The sequence below is a fragment of the Aotus nancymaae genome, unplaced genomic scaffold (assembly GCF_030222135.1).
Source record: "Aotus nancymaae isolate 86718 unplaced genomic scaffold, 86718_ANA_hifiasm-v0.15.2.pri h1tg000016l, whole genome shotgun sequence".
Classification (NCBI taxonomy): domain Eukaryota; kingdom Metazoa; phylum Chordata; class Mammalia; order Primates; family Aotidae; genus Aotus; species Aotus nancymaae.
The window spans coordinates 65,514,921-65,532,033 of record NW_026988428.1 but is presented as its reverse complement, the minus strand read 5'-3'; the positions used below and the strand labels follow the sequence as shown (position 1 = coordinate 65,532,033).

Below are 17,113 nucleotides of genomic sequence, written 5' to 3'. Positions count from 1 at the left end.
AAGTGTTGGGATTACAGGCATGAGCCACCACACCTGGCCCGCACGACATGGATTCTGACCAATTGGCATAAATTGGCCTCAAGGTAAGGTTTTAAACTAAGCTTAAGCTGTTCTTTTTTTTTTTTAATTTTTAAATTTGTTTTAGAGATGAGGCTCGCTATGTTGCCCAGGCTGGAGTGCAGTGGCTGTTCACAGGCGCGATCCCACTACTGATCAGCACGGGAGTTTTGACCTGCTCCACTTCCAACCTGGGCCGGTTCACCCCTCCTTAGGCAACCTGGTGGTCCCCTGCTCCTGGGGGGTCACCATATTGATGCTGAACTTGATGCGGACAACCAATTGGCATAGCACACTACAGCCCAGAACTCCTGGAGTTAAGTGATCCTCCAGCCTCAGCCTCCCGTGTAGCTGGGACTACAGGCACGCGCCACCACGCCTGGCAGCTTAAGCTTTTCTCTTGCCCTCAGATGCTGTTGAATTTCTTCTTCAGATTTTGGTGACATTAAGTGCTGGTTTCTGGAAATATAATTGTAATTTTGCCTGGGATGGTTGTCTTGAGGTAGGGGATAGCTCATTTTCTAAATTTTATGGTTGTGGGGCTGGCATTACAATATCCTTGTGGCTCATTAACTCTTTGGAATTTTAAAAGCTGAGGCTCAAGGAAGGCTTGCCTCAGAACTCAGTCTTTGAAGCCTTGGAGGAACTAACCTGTTCCAGCCCAGGCTGCAGCTACTGAAGGAATCACAGCTCTGCCCAGGGACTGGAAACCCTCTAGCTGAGATTAAGCAGAACACAAATTGCAACTGATGGTTTTGTGACTTTAACAGAGAAATTTTGGGCTTCAATTACTTTTGACTTTAATGTCATAGTTTCAGTTTGCAATAGGATTTGAACTTTAATTTTGGAGGAGTTTGATAATGGGAGGGTTATTTGTTGTTCAAATTTGAGACAGTTTTTTATTGTTGGCATTTCATTGTTGGAGCTTCTTAATACCATCATTTAATCTCATGTGGACCTCCAATAGCTACTTAGATAGCATGGCTGAATTAAATTTTGTTTTATTTTTTTTATTTCTGAGACAGAGTCTCACTCTGTTGCCCAGACTGGAGTGCAGTGGTGTGATCATAGCTGGCTGCAGCCTCAAAATCTTGGACTCAAATGATCCTCCTCACTTAGCCTCCTGAGTAGCTGGGACTACAAGTGTGTGCCACAATGCTTGACTAATTTTTTGACTTTTTGTAGAGATGAAGTCTTGCTATGTTGCCCAAGCTGGTCTTGAACTCCCGGCGTCAAGCGATTCTCTCCCTTTGGTCTACCAAAGTGCTGGGATTACAGCACTTTGGCATGAGCCACTATGCCTGACCAATGAAATTTGAGATGGGAAATGCACCTAGGCTGAAGTGGAGTGCTGTGGTCATAGCTCATTGCAGCGTTGAACTCCTGGGCTCAAGCAATCCTCCCATCTCTCAGCCTCCTGAGTAGCTGGGACCACAGGTACACTTCACCATGCCTGGCTAATTTAAATTTTTTTTAGAGGTGGGGGTGTCCCTATGTTCCCCAGGCTGGTCTTGAACTCCTAGCTTCAAGCGATCCTCCTGCCTCAGCCTTCTGAGTTGCTGGGATTACAGGTGTGAGCCACTGCTTCTGGCAATGTATTTCAATTTGATGGCAAAATTGCAGAAGTGAACATAAAACACAGGTGAGGGTAGGAGAGAGTCTAACATTTCTGGCAAAATCAGACAGTGTTGCGTTCCAAGGAAAAGGAGAAGGAGCCCTGGACACATTGATAAAGCGTCCTCTTTTCCTTGCTATTAACTGAAGCATGCTCTTGATGGGGAGGAAGCTGCTGCTACTGCTGCTGTGTTTGGTGTTTGGAGAAGTTGATAAGGTTTGTTATTTGCTAAAAGCTTGCTGAGTACCAGGTATATGCTGAATGCTTAGCATACATCATTTTGTTTAATCTTGGCCACAATGGGCCCTGAGAGTGATAGCTGTGTCTGAAGTAGGTGCTATTATTCCCATTTTACACCTGATAAAACTGGAGCTTAGAGACGCAAAGTAACTTTTTCAAGGTCACATGGCTAAAAGCAGGTAGTGAGTGGTTTGAATTCACTTTGGCACATTCAGTCAGCCAGTCCTCAGGTACTCACTGAGCGTTTTGTATCAGCCATTATTTTTAGTTGCAAGCAGCAGAAACCAGCTCTGGCTGAGTTTAGCAGAAGGGGAGTTTATTAAAGGGATCCTGGATTGCTCACGGAAATGCCAGGGGAGCCGCAGAGCCATGTGTGGAAGCTTTGCAGCAGGGATGAGGGTCAGAACCTGGCTGCCTTTGCTGCCTTCTTTGGCAGTGCCCTGAATGCTTCAGCTTGTAGTGCTTACCCACTGGGCTGGGTGCTGCTGCAAATTCTACCTCCTCTGTGATTTTGCTGGGGCCACACTGCCCCTACAGGCTCTAGGATCCCTGCTTCCTGGCATTACTGCCTCTGGATTCAAAGCCTGGGCCTCTGATGAATGGAATGTGTGTGCATGTGAAACTGCTTTTGCAAAGATGATGACAGTGAGGGAAGTCCAGCATGGGTGACTCCATCTTTCCTCTACCCTCACAGCCTGGCTGTCCTCACTCATTCCTGGGCATAGGCCAAGCTAACCATGGGAGGTTTAGTTTAAACTGTTTAGTTTACAGTTTAACTCTGAAGCAAAGATGATTAGTCCCTCCCTAAAATGAACCCTCTCCTTGCTCAGGGACCTGCCTTTGTAAGACTCATGAAAGGCCACAAGATGAGGATTATGCGAGGGGCTTGAATTTTGCTAAGATATGGGTGTAGCTAAACAATGACCAGCCATTGACCCCTAGCTTGCCTTTCTATAATCCCTTGCTGCTCAGGAGTCATGCCGCCAGAGGTCACAGATCTTGGACCTCTCTCCAGTTGCTCCTACAGATAACATCACTATTGTAAAACTGAATATTGGTCTTTTGAGATGTTTTTGAGACTTTTGCATTTTGAAATGACTCATGACTCCACTGGTCCTGTGGCCCCCCACCCAGAGGTGGACTTAGTGCACAGGTCTGTTTTCCACACGCCTATGATTTTATCACCAATCAATCAGTAACACCCGTTCTCTGCCCCCTGCCCACCAAATTCTCCATAAGAACCCTAGCCTCTGAGTTCTTGGGGAGACTGATTTGAGTAATACACTCCCATCCTTTCACTTGGCTAGCTCTGTGTTATTAAACTCTTTCTCTGCTGCAATACCACGGTCTCAGTGAATTGGTTTTCTGTACACAGCAGGCAGGAAGAACCTTTTGGGTGATCACAAATTGGCCTGCTCCAGAGCTGCTGGAGGTAGAGGTGACACATTTCTTGCTCCTGAGTTTTTTCTCTTGGTAGGTCGGCTCTGCTCCCAAGGCTGATATGATGGGGAACTCCCCAAATGTGGCAAAGCAGTTTGAATGCTGGGCAGCCGGGGGGCAACAGATGGTTGCATGCACATCTGTGCTCTGCATGACACTGTTAGACATGGTGGACAACACCAACATGAATCAGACCCAGCACCTGCCTTCTGAGACCTTATGGGCTCATTATTCTTTTCCTTTTAACATGTACATTTATTTATTTATATTTATTTATTTATTTTGAGACAGAGTCTCACTCTGTCGCCAGGCGCCAGGCTGGAGTGCAGTGGTGCAATCTGGGCTCACTGCAACCTCCACCTCCCAGGTTCAAGCAATTCTCTTGCCTCAGCCTCCTGAGTAGCTGGGACTACAGGCGCGCGCCACCACGCCCAGCTAATTTTTGTATTTTTAGTAGAGACGGGATTTCACCATGTTGGCCAGGGTGGTCTCGATCTCTTGACCTCGTGATCCACGCGCCTCGGCCTCCCAAAGTGCTGGGATTACAGGCGTGAGCCACTGCATGTGGCCCAACATATACATTTATTAGGTACCATAGTGTGCAAAGCTTGTTCACTCTAATTGTTTCATTAGGTCCACATGACAGCCATGTAGGCTAGGCAGAACTGATATGATTTCTGTTTTATATTGGAAGAAACTAGATCTGTCAATAGTGAGGTAAAAAAAAAAAAAGAAACTAGGAAGTTAGGTGACGAGACTAAGGCCTCACCGCTGCTGAGGAGCAGAGCTAGGACACGAGCCTGTCTTCTGACTCCAGGCCCAGTGCTGAGCCAACTAAAGGAGCATAAAGGGGACCTGAGATCAGGGAAGGCTCTGTGGAGTGGCACTGCCCCTCAGTCCCTTGTCTGCAATTCTAAACGCCAAAGAACTCAGAAGACAAAGTCTCTCTCTCTCTCTCTCTCTCTTTTTTTTTTTTTTTAGAATGGGATCTCATTCTGTTGCCCAGGCTGGAGTGCAGTGGTGCCCTCTGCAGCCTCGATCTCCCGGGCACAGGTGATCCTCTTGCCTCAGCCTCCTGAGTAGCTGGGACTACAAGTGTGTGCCACAACACCTGGCTATCGTTTTTTGTTTGTATGTTTCCAAGTTTGGCACTAAAACTCAATTTGGCAGCAAAACCTGACCTGAACTGATGTAATTTGTAATTTTTAGTTATCCGCTTACCATAAGGTCAATGTGTTTAGCTGCAGAAATCTTACTGTTTGTTAATAGGGGGTTATCCCAGTCCCTAAAGGGAGCGGGAGGAGGAGGTATTACCTAATATTGGACTACATAGCCTTAAAAAAATCTATAAAATTTCAAAACACAGCTGGCCCCAAGGGTTATGGATGAGGGATTCTGGGTTGGGTCTGAAAGGGGGCTTGGTTGGGGGGTAGAATTTTGATGTTTGGAAGGGGTGTTAAGAAGACGAAGCCTTAGGCCCTACCAGCTTGGGTCTATGTGTAAGTCATTATCAACCATTACATTTGCTTTAAAGCAGGGATGACTTGCATTTCTGATAACTGCTTTCCCTTAATTCATGATCCACACACATTTGGAGGGTTGGACTTTCTGGGTTTGGTTTTTCCCCCTAGTATCAATCCCCGCCTTTTCCCACAAATCACCTGACTTCCCCAAAAACTCAGAAACACACCCTTTGGCTGAAAAAAAGCATTAAGCAATCAGTGAAATTCCCCATTCCTCCTTTCCCCACTGGAGCCCTGGATAGAGACCTCTCAGGCCTGGGAGGAGGACGCTGCCCTTGTTTCAAAAGCAGAGGGAGCTCCAAGATCAAGGCTGAGTTATTCTTTCCCTGTGTCATGGTCTCCCAGCCCCCTCTGTTTAGCTCAGGGAATTTCAGACAGGCACACTCGGGTAGGGAATCTTATGAACACAACCCGGACAGGGAGGCCGGCCGGAGGTTCCTGCAGAAGGAGTGTCAAGCCCTGTGCTGCTGTCCCTGGGGGCCGGAGGGGTTGCCCAGCATGCCCACTGGCAGGAGAGAGGGGACTGACCCACTTGCTCCTACCAGCTTCTGAAGGTAAAATCCTTACAAACAAAGAGCAGAGCTTTGATGGAGGAAAAAAGAAAGGCAGAAAACTTCACGTAGGAGGGCTTGGGGCAATGACAGAGGGCTGACAAAGGCAGCATTAAAAAAGGCAGAATATAGACAACCTATTTCTCTTAGGCTCACCCCATCCACCCCTACTTCACGCTCTTACCTACCACTATTTTCAGGGTTAAAGCAATTTTAGCAAGACTTTATCAGCTTGAATTTTCAGTAATGGGGAGGGGGAAGCAAACCCCAAACAAATTCTGGAAAATGAATGTAGGAAGTTTTTATGTTCCTTGTCATTTGGCTGTCCCTTTTCTCCTTCCCCATGCAACCCTGCCTTAACAGGGCAGCACTTCCTTCTCAGACCGCTTGTCCCAAGGTCCTTGCCTTCCCCTTGTGAAAGAAGCTTCTGCCTCCACCCGTGGGCACTGGGAGCATCAGCAGAGATGCATGCAAGGATAAACAGCAGACAGGGCTGCTTGAGGAGATAGGGGGATCATGGTTAAAGAAGAGGGGCTGTAAGGGGTCATGGTTAAAGAAGAGGGGCTGTAAGGGATCATGGTTAAAGAAGAGGGGCTGTAAGGGATCATGGTTAAAGAAGAGGGGCTGTAAGGGGTCATGGTTAAAGAAGAGGGGCTGTAAGGGATCATGGTTAAAGAAGAGGGGCTGTAAGGGATAATTGCTAAAGAAGAGGGGCTGTAAGGGGTCATGGTTAAAGAAGAGGGGCTGTCCTAGATGGATGGTCATGATGCACGAAGACTCCTGAAAACCTGGGTGGAAATGGGAGCATTGTTCTTAAGGGTAGGAGAGAGACTGATACTGTAGGGGTAGGGCTGGTGGAGGACCACAGAGGAAGAGGAATACTGGGAGAAAGTACTCGATTCCTTTGGAGAAAAATTAGGAGAAAGTCCAGAGAAGTAGCGAGGGAAGGATACAATTTTAGTTATAGTCTAGAAAGTCAGTTCAAGTTGGACTAGGGAGGGTGTGAGGGGCCTAGTGCCATGCAGTGATGTTGGTGATATAGCTCTGTTTAACCTGTGTGTTATCCCTATGAAGGTGACACTGAGCACCAGGTGACGCTGCACCACCAAAGAAGGTGCCCGTGTTTGTCAGACAAATACAGCCAGGCCTGCCGCCCCTTAGGCTCCAAAGTCCAGAGGTGCAGAAAGCCAGGACCAAGAGACACGTAGCTCACCAGGCTGGACAAATCGCCAGAGATGTGGTAAGTGATCAGGGGTCTCCAGAGATTACACAGGCTTCATTCCCTTTATCTTCTCAAGAAGAGGGCTCATGGGCCAGGCAATCCCAGCACTTTGGGAGGCTGAGGCAGGAGGATTGCTTGAGTTCAGGACTTTGAGACCAGTCTGGGCAACATAAAGAGACTCTGTCTCTCTCAAAAAAAAAAAAAAAAAAAATTAGCCAGGCATGGTGGATGTTGCCTGTGGTCCCAGCTACTCAAAAGTCTGAGGTGGTAGAATCACCTGAGTCCGGGAGGTTGAGGCTGCAGTGAGCCGAGATCGCACCATTGCACTCCAGCCTGGACAACAGAGTGAGACCCTGTCTCAAAAAAAGAAAAGGGCTCCTATTTGAAGCCTGGGTTTAGTTTGACCTGGGCCTTTTCTTTTTTCTGTCATAAGAGTCTCCTCCATAGCCTATTGACTGCCTCTCTTCTTCCCCGTTTCTTCTGCCTCTGACAAATGTTCTATCCCAGGCTACTGGTGCTTGGGACACCTGCCAATCTATGCCTCTTTTTTTTCAGGTGCATCGTTCTGTTTTCCCTTTTGGCATGGGTTTATGCTGAGCCTACCATGTATGGGGAGATCCTGTCCCCTAACTATCCTCAGGCGTACCCCAATGAGGTAGAGAAATCTTGGGACATAGAAGTTCCTGAAGGGCATGGGATTCACCTCTACTTCACCCATCTGGACATAGAGCTGTCAGAGAACTGTGCGTATGACTCAGTGCAGGTATGTTATAAACACATAAAGCATAGAGATGGAAGACTAGGGCTAAGATAGTGGAGTAAGGACATGGGAGGGAGTGCCACAGGCACTCAGTGAACTGGAGTCAAATAGTCCTAGGGGCAAAAATGTCCTACTCTCTCTGTCCTTTCTCTTGTCTCCATAGCAAAATGTTACCCTTTCCCAGATTTTTCTTTTTGATTCTTCTCTTAGATAATGTCAGGAGGCATTGAAGAAGGGAGGCTCTGTGGACAGAGGACCAGTAACAATCCCCACTCTCCAATTGTGGAAGAGTTCCAAGTCCCATACAACAAACTCCAGGTGATCTTTAGGTCAGACTTTTCCAATGAGGAGCGTTTTACGGGGTTTGCTGCATACTATGTTGCCACAGGTAAGGTTCACCCTTCTGCATGTGCCTTATTGACCCAGCTAAAAGATTAGAACATGAGAAATCCACTGAGCAACACATTGAATGAGGATTCTGTTCATAACTCTTATAAAAAGTATTCACTTGGCCTGGGTCCCTCCATAAATCACTTTTGTGAAATTCAAATGCATGATCATATCTTAGTGGTGATGATGACAATGGTAATAACACACATAATAAACAGTAATTTATTGAGAGCCACTATAAACTGGGTATATATCAGGGATTTTTTTCCTATTTTAACATAATCTTCACTTCAACCCTTCAAGGTAGTATATGGCATTCAAACCTTCAAATTCTGGGTACTTCTGTATCTCCAGGTTACAGTGAAGCTAGGACATCTCATAAAGCCAAACTATTGTTTAGATTTGATAGAAGGACCAACGTCATATAAAGCAATATGAATGAATATACTGATTCCTCCCTGCAGAAGGTATCATCATGATGTTTGCCTTGCTGAGTGTCGTCCCTGGAGCTAAAATGCTCTGTACATGAGAAAAGTCAAGGATCTCTGGCATTGCTCCCTAGGCTGGGCATGGTGGCTCATGCCTGTAATCCCAGCACTTTGGGAGGCTGAGGCTGGTGGATTACTTGAGGCCAAGAGTTCAAGACCAGCCTGGCCAATATGGTGAAACCCTGTCTCTACTAAAAATACAAAAAGTTAACCCGGCATGATGGCGTGTGCTTATGTTCCCAGCTCCTCGGGAGGTGGAGGCATGAGACTTGCTTGAACCCGGGAAGTGGAGGTTGCAGTGAGACGAGATCACACCACTGCACTCCAGCCTGGGGTAGGACTCAACTCTGGAATCATGTCAGGAGAGTAATATCGAATAAGAACAGCCTGGAATGTGATCCCTTGAAGGATCTTTAAGCAACAGGCCTTTCCTATTTTTTCTTACCCTTATGGTTTTGGGTTTAACCTCATTCTCCCTTCTTGGTGTTTGTTCTTGACCTCAGCCTTTCTCTACTCTTTGTAGACATAAATGAATGCACAGATTTTGCAGATGTCCCTTGTAGCCACTTTTGCAACAACTTCATTGGTGGTTACTTCTGCTCCTGCCCCCCGGAATATTTCCTCCATGAGGACATGAAGAATTGTGGAGGTGAGCTTGGCATCAGGAGTGTTGCATGATCCCTGGGATTTGGAATGGCTGAGACCACAGAAAGGCTTTGTCCACCCTTCCACCTTCGATTAGGCCCAGCCTTCATTTGGCACTTCTTTTTTTCAATTTTTAAATTTATTTATGTATGTATTATTTTTAAGAATTTTAATAGCTTTGGGGGTGCTGGTGGTTACATGGATGAGTTCTTTAGTGCTCAATTCTGAGATTGCAGTGCACCTGTTACCCGAGCAGTGTATACTATACCCAATGTATAGTTTTTCATCCCTCACCCCTTTCCTACCTCCCCCTACACTGAGTCCCCAGAGTCCATTATATCACTGTGTATTGGCATTTATTCTTAGTTACTCATAAGCTGAGATGAAGCCACAAGAAGGAAGGACGATAAGGCTACAGGATAAAGTTAGTTAATGGGAGAAGAGAGATAGATGGCTGTAATGAGTCTACTGGGGGCTGTTCATAACCAGGAAGGGCTCCATCCTAAGCAAAGTGATGGAAACCTAATAGGCATTGGGTATTTCTATGGATATGTATTGCGTGTGTAATTGCTCGATCCCTCCATTTAGGGCAGGGATCCCAGGTTAGTTTGAATGGAGGACTGTCAGTTTCTGAGAGAAGGAATCATAGAATAGGACAGGAATTTTGCTTGACCCTGTATTTGATTCTCCCTTTCTCTTTTTCTCTCTTAGTTAATTGCAGTGGGGATGTATTCACTGCACTGATTGGGGAGATTGCAAGTCCCAATTATCCCAATCCATATCCAGAGAACTCAAGGTGTGAATACCAGATCCGGTTGGAGGAAGGGTTCCAAGTGGTGGTGACTGTGCGGAGAGACGATTTTGACGTGGAAGCAGCTGACTCAGAGGGAAACTGCCCTGACAGTTTAGTTGTGCGTGATGGTTGATTAATACCCACACCCTCAACTTAGACAAAGAGATCTCTCTCTGAAGACAATAATTTTTCTTTCTTTCTTTTTTTTTTTTTGAGACAGGATCTTGCTCTGTTGCTCAAGCTGGAGTGCAGTGGTGCAATCACAGCTCACTGTAGCCTTGACCTCTTGAGCTCAAGCAAGCCTCCCACTTCAGCCTCCTGAGTAGCTAGGACCACAGGCGTGCATCACCATACCAAGCTAATATTATTATTATTATTATTTTTTACAGAGATGGGGTTTTGCTATGTCATTCAGGCTGGCCGGAAACTCTCAGCCTCAAGCAATGCTCCCACCTCCCCAAGTGCTGAGATTATAGGCGTGAGCCACTGCACCCAGCCTGAAGACAGTTATCTTTTCTGCTGCCCCTTATTTTCCTTCTTCTTGTTCGATATGACAATGCTTCTCTTATTTTTATCCCCACTTCCCCCATTTTACCTCTTTCCTTTAGTTTTTTCCCTCTTCTGATTTCATCATTTTGTTCAGTTTGTCGCAGGAGATCAGCAATTTGGTCCTTACTGTGGTCATGGGTTCCCTGGGCCACAAAATATTGAAACTAAGAGTAATGCTCTTGATATCATCTTCCAAACTGATCTAACAGGACAAGAAAAGGGCTGGAAACTTCGCTACCATGGAGATCGTGAGTAACCTAGAAGTGCCTCTTTGGCTGGTGATACCAAAGTCCCCAGACAATGTGGGATCAAAGCAGGTAGATGATCCAGACACACAGGCATGCACCTGTGATCTCAGCTATTGGGGGAGGCTGAGGCAGGAGGATTTCTTGAGCCCAGGAAGTGGGAGTTTGAGTCCAGTCTGGGCAGCAAAGCAAAACCTTGTCTCTAAAACAAAACAAAGCAACAACAATAGTAATAATAAAAGATAGATTGTTGTTCTGATAGAATCCTGAGATACTTCACTTCCTCAGGAAAATCTAAACCAGTCAATGGTTGCTGGAAATGCCTCAGCCTCTAGTAATCCTTTAACTAGACCTGAGAGTGCAGACAGCTTGGGGGTGGTTAGCTGGTAATGCCATATTATTTTAGACATCTGCTGTATTGGAATGTTGATCATCAGGATTGAGGACAGCTGGACAATTTTAGAAAGTGAGAATGATGTAAATAGAATGAGAGTCCTCAACTATTTAGTAATTTTATTTCCTGTCCCAACTTCTGTTCTTTCAAGCAATCCCCTGTCCTAAAGAAGACACTCCCAATTCTGTTTGGGAGCCTGCGAAGGCAAAATATGTGTTTAGAGATGTGGTACAGATAACCTGTCTGGATGGGTTTGAAGTTGTGGAGGTAAAGTACCATCCTGGCTTCTCCCCAGTCCCTGGCCCCAGATCAGGATTTGTACTGAAACTGCCCAGTGGTTTTCCTAACGTATGTGTGTGATCAAGGTGTAATGCCTTTCCTGTAAACACAACAGCTTAAGATCTGTAGTTCTCCCTTGTGAGCCACGGAGCTCCCTGGCCAGCTTGGCATTCTCTCTCTGCCTTCAGTCTTCCTGGGGAAGGGGGAGCGGACACATACTGTTTTCATATGGGGCAAAACTGTCCATCAGCCTCATCTCCTGGGTTCTCTGGGTCAGTCTGCTAAGATTTTCCCAAGCTTCTTGTGGTGAGGACTCCTCATTGATCCCAAGCCAGAGATCAATTCCAGTTTTGATGTTGGTTTCCCATATTTCTCTTGATAAATTACTGTTGATGTTTATTATTCTCCAGGGACGTGTTGGTGCAACATCTTACCATTCGACTTGTCAAAGCAATGGAAAGTGGAGTAATTCCAAACTGAAATGTCAACGTACGTGTCTCTTCAAAGTGGAAGTCTTTCTTTTTCTCTCAGAGTGAATGGAAAGATCAACACATCAAAATTCAAATGCATGGTTTCCTCTTAGGCATGTGAGAGAGTGGGTTGAGTTTTTGAAGGGAAGCCAGTCACGGAGGCTTTTCTAGTCCCAGCCCCAGATCTGGTCCCAGGCCAACTAGACTGGCAGGTTTCTTTCCAAGAAAGGGGCTGTGAGATAGGTCGGGTGAATAGCCCCATGTGGGGGCATTTGTGGCTTCCACTGTGGCCTTCACCAGTCACTGAGAACCAGGCTCTTCCCTATGGCTTTCGTGGGGCCATCTGAATTGGTATCTCAGTGGGGCAGGGAGCTGAGTGATGCCAGTTGGGGAGGATGGCCACAGAGAGTCTGGAGTGGGGAGCTTCATCCCAAGTGTGCCTGTGGATTTGGGGTAGGGGAGCAGTGAGGATGAAACTGGCCCCATGACTCTTGCGTGGAGATGGCTGTCCTGACCATCACTCTCCTTCCTTCGTCTGATAGCTGTGGACTGTGGCATTCCGGAACCCATTAAGAACGGTAAAGTCGAAAACCCACGGAGCACTTTGTTTGGTTCGGTCACCCGCTACGCTTGTGAGGAGCCGTATTACTACATGGAAAGTGAAGGAGGTGGTAGGTTTCTTCTACTGGAGAAGAGAGAGAGAAAGAATGAGAAGGTGTTGGAGGGTGAAGAGCATAATCTCTCTGTGTCAGAGAGAGTTTGGAGACAAATGAGAGCGATAGGACAGACATTGTTCATCCCCTTGGCTTCGTCCAAGAATACAGTTTCCATATGGGGCAGGGCATGCTCAGGGTAGCGTCATTCGCTGGGAATCATAGAGGTCACCAACTCAGTTTCACAGCTGCAAACAGGAATTCCCCTGCAGCGTCCATTTCATGGGATTACCCACCTTTTGACCAATTATTTCATGAAAAACCCACAGGAGCAATGCCTCCAGCTTCAAGCCACCAAGCTTCACCGACTGGCTTTCTTGATGTAGAGGTTTGGTCATGCTAGATGAAGGGTTGGATGAGATAGGTTCTCTGTGTTGCTTTTTATTTTATTTCCCCACTTTCCCAATGCCCTCTTTCCTTCTGCTTTGGAGATATTCCATTTGTCTTCCCTGGCAGGCTAGAGGCCTGAGGGATTGTTTGGAGGAATATATTTTTTTCTGGCTGATTTAACCTGATTTCCTACTCGAATCCCAGAAGAGCTGAGGCTCTGGAGGAATGGGGCAGAGTGTTGAGGGGGAATGGAGGAGGGAAGATGTGGCATTGAGTGCAGCCCGTGTTCCCCTTGCTATTCCAGGGGAGTATCACTGTGCTGGTAACGGGAGCTGGGTGAACGAGGTGCTGGGCGCAGAGCTGCCGAAATGTGTTCCAGGTAAGGAAGTCTGAGGCTTGGGGAGAGATGATAGCCACAGGTGAATGGGAGTCACCTGTGATCCTCTTGGGAAAGGACCGAACAGTGATCTGCCAGAGTCCAGCTCAGTGAGGTGGCAGTAGCACTGTGCCGTGGGCTGCCGGGGCCATAGGGAACCCTCTCAGCCACAGTGAAGCCAGGCCGACTGGAAGGAAGTAGAAGCGTCAGCTAGCGACAGTTGGTGTCTGGTACAGTAGATACAGCAAGAAGAAACAGAACTGCTAAAAACAGGGCCTGAAAGCTGAGAGTGAGGAATCAACACTCAGAAACAAGACTAGTTAGATAGCCTAGTTATTATATTAAAGGTTTGTATGGCAACAAGATACAGAAGAATTCAAGGAACGAGGAAGGATCAGAGTTGGGTAGCAGAAGGCTGGGGCAAATCCAGCTGGATAATCATCATCCTGGGTGTTACTGAGAGCTAAAGACCGAGCTGATTTGTTGCATTTATTTTCTCATCCGCGTCCTTGTAACGGCCCTGTGAGCTAGGTGTCATTGGTCTTATTTGACAGGTGAGTGGGTGGGGTGCAAGTTCACAGACTTAGCAAGTGGCGAAGGCAGGCTTTGAGCCCAGGACTAAGTCCACAGTCCATTGTGCTCAACTTGGAGTCCGTCCAGGCTGTCTAGTAAGGGATTTAGGTAAGCAGCATCACTTGAATTTAGTTATACTAGGTAATGGCGCCAGTCACTGGGAGTGAGAAGTCAAGGCCAAAGAAGGGACCCCTCTCTACTTCCTAGGCTGATCTGTGGTTTACTGGGAGGGACTCAGGTGCAACTAGGAATCTAGTAAAGAAGGTGATTAAAATTCGATCTGGGCATCCGAAGAAGGCAGAAAGCTTGCCTCCTCCACCATCTGTGCGAGAAAAGGGTTTCCAGCACTGGCTCTCGGTTGTGCGCTGCCTCACATGCCGCGTCAGGAGGTGCAAGGGGGACCCTTGCCTCCAGTGGAGCTGTGAGTCACTAGTGCATCTGGACTCAGTGATTCATACACTGCCTCCATTTAACTCAGCTCTCCCATGAGCCTGCTTAAGACATCAGCAAAGTGGGATGTTTAGGTAAGTCCAGAGTGAGTCAGGTATTGAGATTGTCGACCAAATAGGGTTGACTATTTTGTACTAGGGGACCCTGCAACCTAGCAGTTAAAATTGTTTGAGTGCTTGGAGGATTTGCAGGAAGCCAGCATCATTTCTTGCTCCTTCCCCATGTTATTTTATTCATTTCTAGTCTGTGGAGTCCCCAGTGAACCCTTTGCAGAAAAACAGAGGATAATTGGAGGATCCGATGCAGATATTAAAAACTTCCCCTGGCAGGTCTTCTTTACCAACCCATGGGCTGGTGGAGCTCTCATTGATGAGTACTGGGTGTTGACGGCTGCTCATGTCGTGGAGGGAAACCAGGAACCAACAATGTATGTTGGGTCCACCTCAGTGCAGACCTCACGGCTGGCAAAATCCCAGATGCTCACTACTGAGCGTGTGTTTATTCATCCGGGATGGAAAATGCTGGAAGTCCCAGAAGCACGAACAAATTTTGATAATGATATTGCACTGGTGCAGCTGAAGGACCCAGTGAAAATGGGACCCACCGTTTCCCCCATCTGCCTACCAGGCACCTCTTCCGAATACAACCTCATGGATGGGGACCTGGGACTGATCTCAGGCTGGGGCCGAACAGAGAAGAGAGATCGTGCTGTTCGCCTCAAGGCAGCAAGATTACCTGTAGCTTCTTTAACAAAGTGCAAAGAAGTGAAAATGGAAAATCCCAGAGCAGATGCAGGGGCCTATGTTTTCACTCCTAACATGATCTGTGCTGGAGGAGAGAAGGGCATGGATAGCTGTAAAGGGGACAGTGGTGGGGCCTTTGCTGTGCAGGATCCCAATGACAAGACCAAATTCTATGCAGCTGGCCTGGTGTCCTGGGGGCCCCAGTGTGGGACCTATGGGCTCTACACACGGGTAAAGAACTATGTTGACTGGATAAAGAAGACTATGCAGGAAAATAGCACCCCCAGTAAGGACTAATCCAGACCCATCCCACCAGCTTCTCCAAGGAGGGTGACCAATGCAATGCCTTCTGTTCCTTATGATATTCTCACTATTTCATCATGACTGAAGGAAGACATGAGAGAAGGATTTAAATAGAACTTGATTGTTGAGACACTTGGCTGGATAGAGTTTGATCATAGAATTTTGTTGGTCATTCATTCGTGGTCTGACTCCTTGGGGTCTTTTCCCCTGAGTACCTATTGTAGATAACACTGTGGGTGGGGCACTCCTATCTTGCACTATTTCACAGGGATACCTTAATTCTTTGTTTCCTCTTTACCTGTTCAAAATTCCATTTACTTTATCATTCTCAGTAGCCACTGTCTATGTACAATAAAGCATGTTTATAAGCAAATTTTGGTTGATTTACCTCATTCCACACCAAAACCTCAGAATTATAGAAGGGGAGTGGATGAGAAGGCTGTTGTGTCACTGAAATTGGGCATCTAGCAACTAATATTTAATTATCATGAAAACAGGAAATTCAGCTTTTCTTCTCTCTTCCAACTGAGATTTACTGAATATTGTGGATTAGTGTGAACATCGTCAGTACAAGGCACCACAGTCTGCTTTTTAAGTCATTAATACTTACCTGACCAAAAAAAAAAAAAAAAAAAATAAGAAAAAAAGAAACTTATTAAATCTCATTGGGTGCATAGCTCACACCTGTAATCCAAACACTTTGGGAGGCTGGGGTGAGAGGATTGCTTGAGCCCAGGGGTTCAAGACCAGTGTAAGCAACACAGGGAGACCCTGTCTCTACAAAAAATAAAAAACATAAAAATTAGCTAGGCATGGTCGTGCATGCCTTGGTCCCAGCTACTCAGGAGGCTAAGGTGGAAGGATCGCTTGAGCCCAAGAGGTCAAGGCTGCAGTGAGCTGTGGTGATGCCACTGTACTCCAATCTGGGCAAGCAGAGTGAGGGATTGTCTCAAATAAAACAAAAAATTCCCACCTCATTCAGAAGTCCACGTACAATAGTTTAAGTTGGTTGTTGAAGATCTTCTTTAAATTGTTTCAATATGTCAACTGAAAGTTAATTTTTCTTTAATACTTATTTGTATAATGTAATATGACAAAAAAAAAAAAAAAGAAAAACTAAAGAAATTCAGCATGCTCTTGTCTGCTTTCCTGGTGGTTTTGATCAATTTGTGACAACATCTTCATTAGATTGAACTCTGTACCAAGATGACACAGCAGAAAACCCCAGTGAGGATGGACAGACCCCAAAACTCTCCCTTCTGTCTTCAAGGAGAAGGAGAAGAAAATATTCCTCCTCCCCAAAGAATGATTAGTGATGAGAAATGACTACAGAATAGAGACTTAGCATTTTAAAAAGTGAGAACCGGAGAACTAAACTATCTTAGGACGGCGGTTGCCCTAACAGAGTGTCTTAGGATAGCGGAGATCTGAGACTAACAGCTGAGGGGGAATCTGACCTGTTTGATGTGACATGTGGCTCTCAGGAGGGCAGTTTTTACCAGAAGCCAAAAAGATTTGTTTGGGTCCATCAAGAATGAACTTTGATCCTCCATAGACCACGAGGGCTATGTTCAACAGTTGACCTTAGCCTGGAGGGTAAACACGATGAGGAAACCAGTGGAACTCTAATTGAAGGGCCTGAAGAATTGAAGGGAGTTACAACAGGGAGTGCCTGGAAGGATTATATCGTCAACCAAGCCGCATAAAGCCACTGTGTCAGTCTTGAACTGTATACCTCATAGCCACCTCCCATACTTCCTGTCATTGCAGGGGCAATGGAATTGACAGTGTGTCCTGGGTGAGAGTGTTTGGGTGAGAGAAGGAGGATTCTTCTAGAGACAAAAAGGCGTTGGAGAAATATTAAGATTTAGAAACATGATCTATGATAGAGATATTTTTCTTTTTTTATATTTGGGGTAATAGCAAAAAATTAACCTGGAATCTGACAAGTAACAGAAAAGGAA

General features: G+C 46.2%; 2 protein-coding genes across 2 annotated transcripts in view; one reads left to right on the top strand and one right to left on the bottom strand.

The window, feature by feature from the left end:
• The window catches only part of LPCAT3 (lysophosphatidylcholine acyltransferase 3), a 254,920-nt gene that overhangs the window by 90,750 nt on the left and 147,057 nt on the right, over positions 1–17,113 (bottom strand). The window lies entirely within an intron of this gene.
• On the top strand, positions 5,166–15,522 carry C1S (complement C1s). The gene is made up of 12 exons (XM_012472851.2): positions 5,166–5,429; positions 6,501–6,666; positions 7,204–7,411; positions 7,619–7,796; positions 8,810–8,935; positions 9,643–9,842; positions 10,368–10,521; positions 11,064–11,179; positions 11,602–11,680; positions 12,204–12,332; positions 13,009–13,083; positions 14,347–15,522. Exons 2-12 carry the CDS (start codon positions 6,662–6,664, stop codon positions 15,141–15,143), a joined length of 2,067 nt encoding a protein of 688 aa, XP_012328274.2. The 5' UTR covers positions 5,166–5,429; positions 6,501–6,661; the 3' UTR covers positions 15,144–15,522.

Bases quoted from the DNA above. Each gene is read 5' to 3' on its own strand.
- C1S (XM_012472851.2), top strand. The intron at 7,797-8,809 runs GTAAGGTTCACC...TACTCTTTGTAG, and splicing joins TGCATACTATGTTGCCACAG to ACATAAATGAATGCACAGAT. The intron at 12,333-13,008 runs GTAGGTTTCTTC...TTGCTATTCCAG, and splicing joins CATGGAAAGTGAAGGAGGTG to GGGAGTATCACTGTGCTGGT.